Source organism: Solanum pennellii, chromosome 12 (genome assembly GCF_001406875.1).
Source record: "Solanum pennellii chromosome 12, SPENNV200".
NCBI classification, from domain to species: domain Eukaryota; kingdom Viridiplantae; phylum Streptophyta; class Magnoliopsida; order Solanales; family Solanaceae; genus Solanum; species Solanum pennellii.
In genome coordinates, this window is record NC_028648.1 from 63,127,589 (window position 1) to 63,129,977 (window position 2,389).

Below are 2,389 nucleotides of genomic sequence, written 5' to 3' on the forward strand. Positions count from 1 at the left end.
AAACAGATCATTAGGCAGAATACAATGATATTATCTCAAATTTATCAAAAAAGTTTCATTTAAATACCCTAAACTTAGATTTTGTACCTATATATTGAACATTTATATTAGAGTAAAATTGTGCTAATTGAATACATATTATTAACTTGTCATCGCGTGATGTGATACAACAATTTTGAGTCTGTTTTATCTATTTTTTTTTTTAGCTTTTCTTCATCTTCTCCCAAATCTGAATATGCATCAAACTATTCCAAAAGATGGATCTTTTATAGCTTGAGATTAAACTTGTCTCAATAATATACAAATCTGAATAACAATGTATGGTATGTTTGTTCATTTTCAAATAGTTTAAGGACATTCTTGACCATTTTCCGTTTATAAATAAAAATATTCAAAAAGATCTTTCAATCAATTGGACAAACATTGGGAGAAAATGAAATACAATTCAATTGAACAAACAATGTGAAGAAAAAAGCAAAAACAATTCGACTCGCATTAAACCATCCTTGCAGCTTGAATAGGATGGAAAAGTTGAAAGAATACTGAAAACTTTCTCGAAAGGCAAATGATAGATATGTTAGTTGACGAAATGACAGTTCCTTCTGATCTCTCCGTTTCGACCTGTCAGGACATCTATAGTACCCATGTGAATCATTGCAGCTGCAAACTTCCTTGACCAAATTGAACCAAATCTAGCATTGTAGTTCACCAATCTAGCTGTTGTCGGGTTTGCCATCAACGCCTGATCTGAAATCATAAGTCCTTTTTGACTCTTTAAAGCCAAGTAATATCTGTTATCCAACCTGTTTGGTGTCAGGGGATCAAGGTTCGCGGGATTAGCAGCTCCCGTCCCATTTGTAAGTGCTTCTGGTGGACAAATAGACTTCAAGAAGTCCGCGTATTCAGGATCAATTGGAAGACTTTGTTGATTGTTTTGAGGATACAAACGGCTAGCAAATACACCGCAATGTGCAATGCCAATGGAATGCGCGCCAGAGAGGGTCACCATTTCATCAACAGACATACCTTTGCTTGCAAAACTCTTGATGAGTTCGGTGGCATTGACGAAAGGAGAAGGAAGATTAGTCAATGTTTCAGAGTCAATAGAAACACGACCATCACGACGTCCTGCTTGGACATCATAGTATATTCTCCCAACTTTGTAAGAACTGTCCCGAGCAGCAAATGCAAGTATGTCTGCACACGAAACAACTCTAGGGCATGCAGCCTCAAGTGCAGCTTTTGCAGCATCAATCACCTCAAAACCTCGTAAACTGTTCTTGTTTGGAATACCTTCCTTCTCGGAGTTTGGTCCATCCAATAACACGGATGCATCACACCCCTGATTTAAGTACAGGACAGGTTAAACCGTTATAAGAACATAACGTAATCATCAAATTTATAAAAGAAAAATGCGAGTATTATATTCATACGTACTCTGACAAAGCAATCGTGGAAATGTAACCTGATAAGTCCAGCAGCAATGCCTGGATTACGAGAGACAGCTCTGTTTACGACATGTTGAACAATGTGTTCTGCATAGGGACAAGTATATCGATAGTAACCTACTTTAATCGATGGCCAATATGGTGTTCGATAAGCAAGAATAGACGATGAAAATGATAAAATGAGGCAAACAAAAAGTGCAAGATTGATGCCTTTGGAATCCATTTTTTTATTTTTGAGACTCAAAAGACACTATGGTTTTGATGGATATAACTTTAGGAACATATTGAAGTATTTATAGTTTGAGAAATTAATTGAAGGAACCATTCTTATGTTACAAATACAAAACATGATTGCATGTATATTACCAACTACACTAATGTTGAAGTATTCTTGAGCTAAATATATGACCTTTTGATGAATTCCACAGCTACCATCCTACTATGTCTTCATGAGTATAAAGGTTCAATTTTATGTTAGCACTATTGCATATTAGTCGATTTCAAAAAGAATGACGAAGTGTGGATCTAGGTTGAGCCTGAACCTCTTCGACAGAAAAGTATACTATCTATGTATAGTTAAATTTATATTTTGTGTATATATAGTAGATGTTGAAGCGCGCCTCTTAGCTTCTGTGTGTGTTTACTTTTTCTTATTTTGAACTGCCTACAGTAAAAACATGGCTCTAACCTTTATAATGGCACCTTTTAATATTTGAAATTAAATAAATTTTAAATCTTTCATTTTATCTACATTATTTTAACTGAAAATTCAAAATATAAAGTAAGCACGTGAAGAAACCAACGATGACATTCAACACTTACTAATTACTATATACATATAAAATAATTTTAACTTTTGAAATTAATTTCAATCAAATTAATAAAATTGAAATGGTTAATTTTTTTTTAATCTAGTATTAATGAAAAAACAATTTCTACTT

At 33.7% G+C, this 2,389-nt stretch overlaps 1 protein-coding gene across 1 annotated transcript; it reads right to left on the reverse strand.

Annotated features, from left to right (window-relative positions):
* Positions 1 to 344: 344 nt before the first annotated feature.
* Positions 345 to 1,696, reverse strand: LOC107006740 (peroxidase 5-like). Its single transcript, XM_015205254.2, has 2 exons — positions 1,438 to 1,696; positions 345 to 1,342 (listed from the first exon to the last, which is right to left on the reverse strand). Exons 1-2 carry the CDS (start codon positions 1,669 to 1,671, stop codon positions 578 to 580), a joined length of 999 nt encoding a protein of 332 aa, XP_015060740.1. The 5' UTR covers positions 1,672 to 1,696; the 3' UTR covers positions 345 to 577.
* Between the last annotated feature and the right edge of the window lie 693 nt (positions 1,697 to 2,389).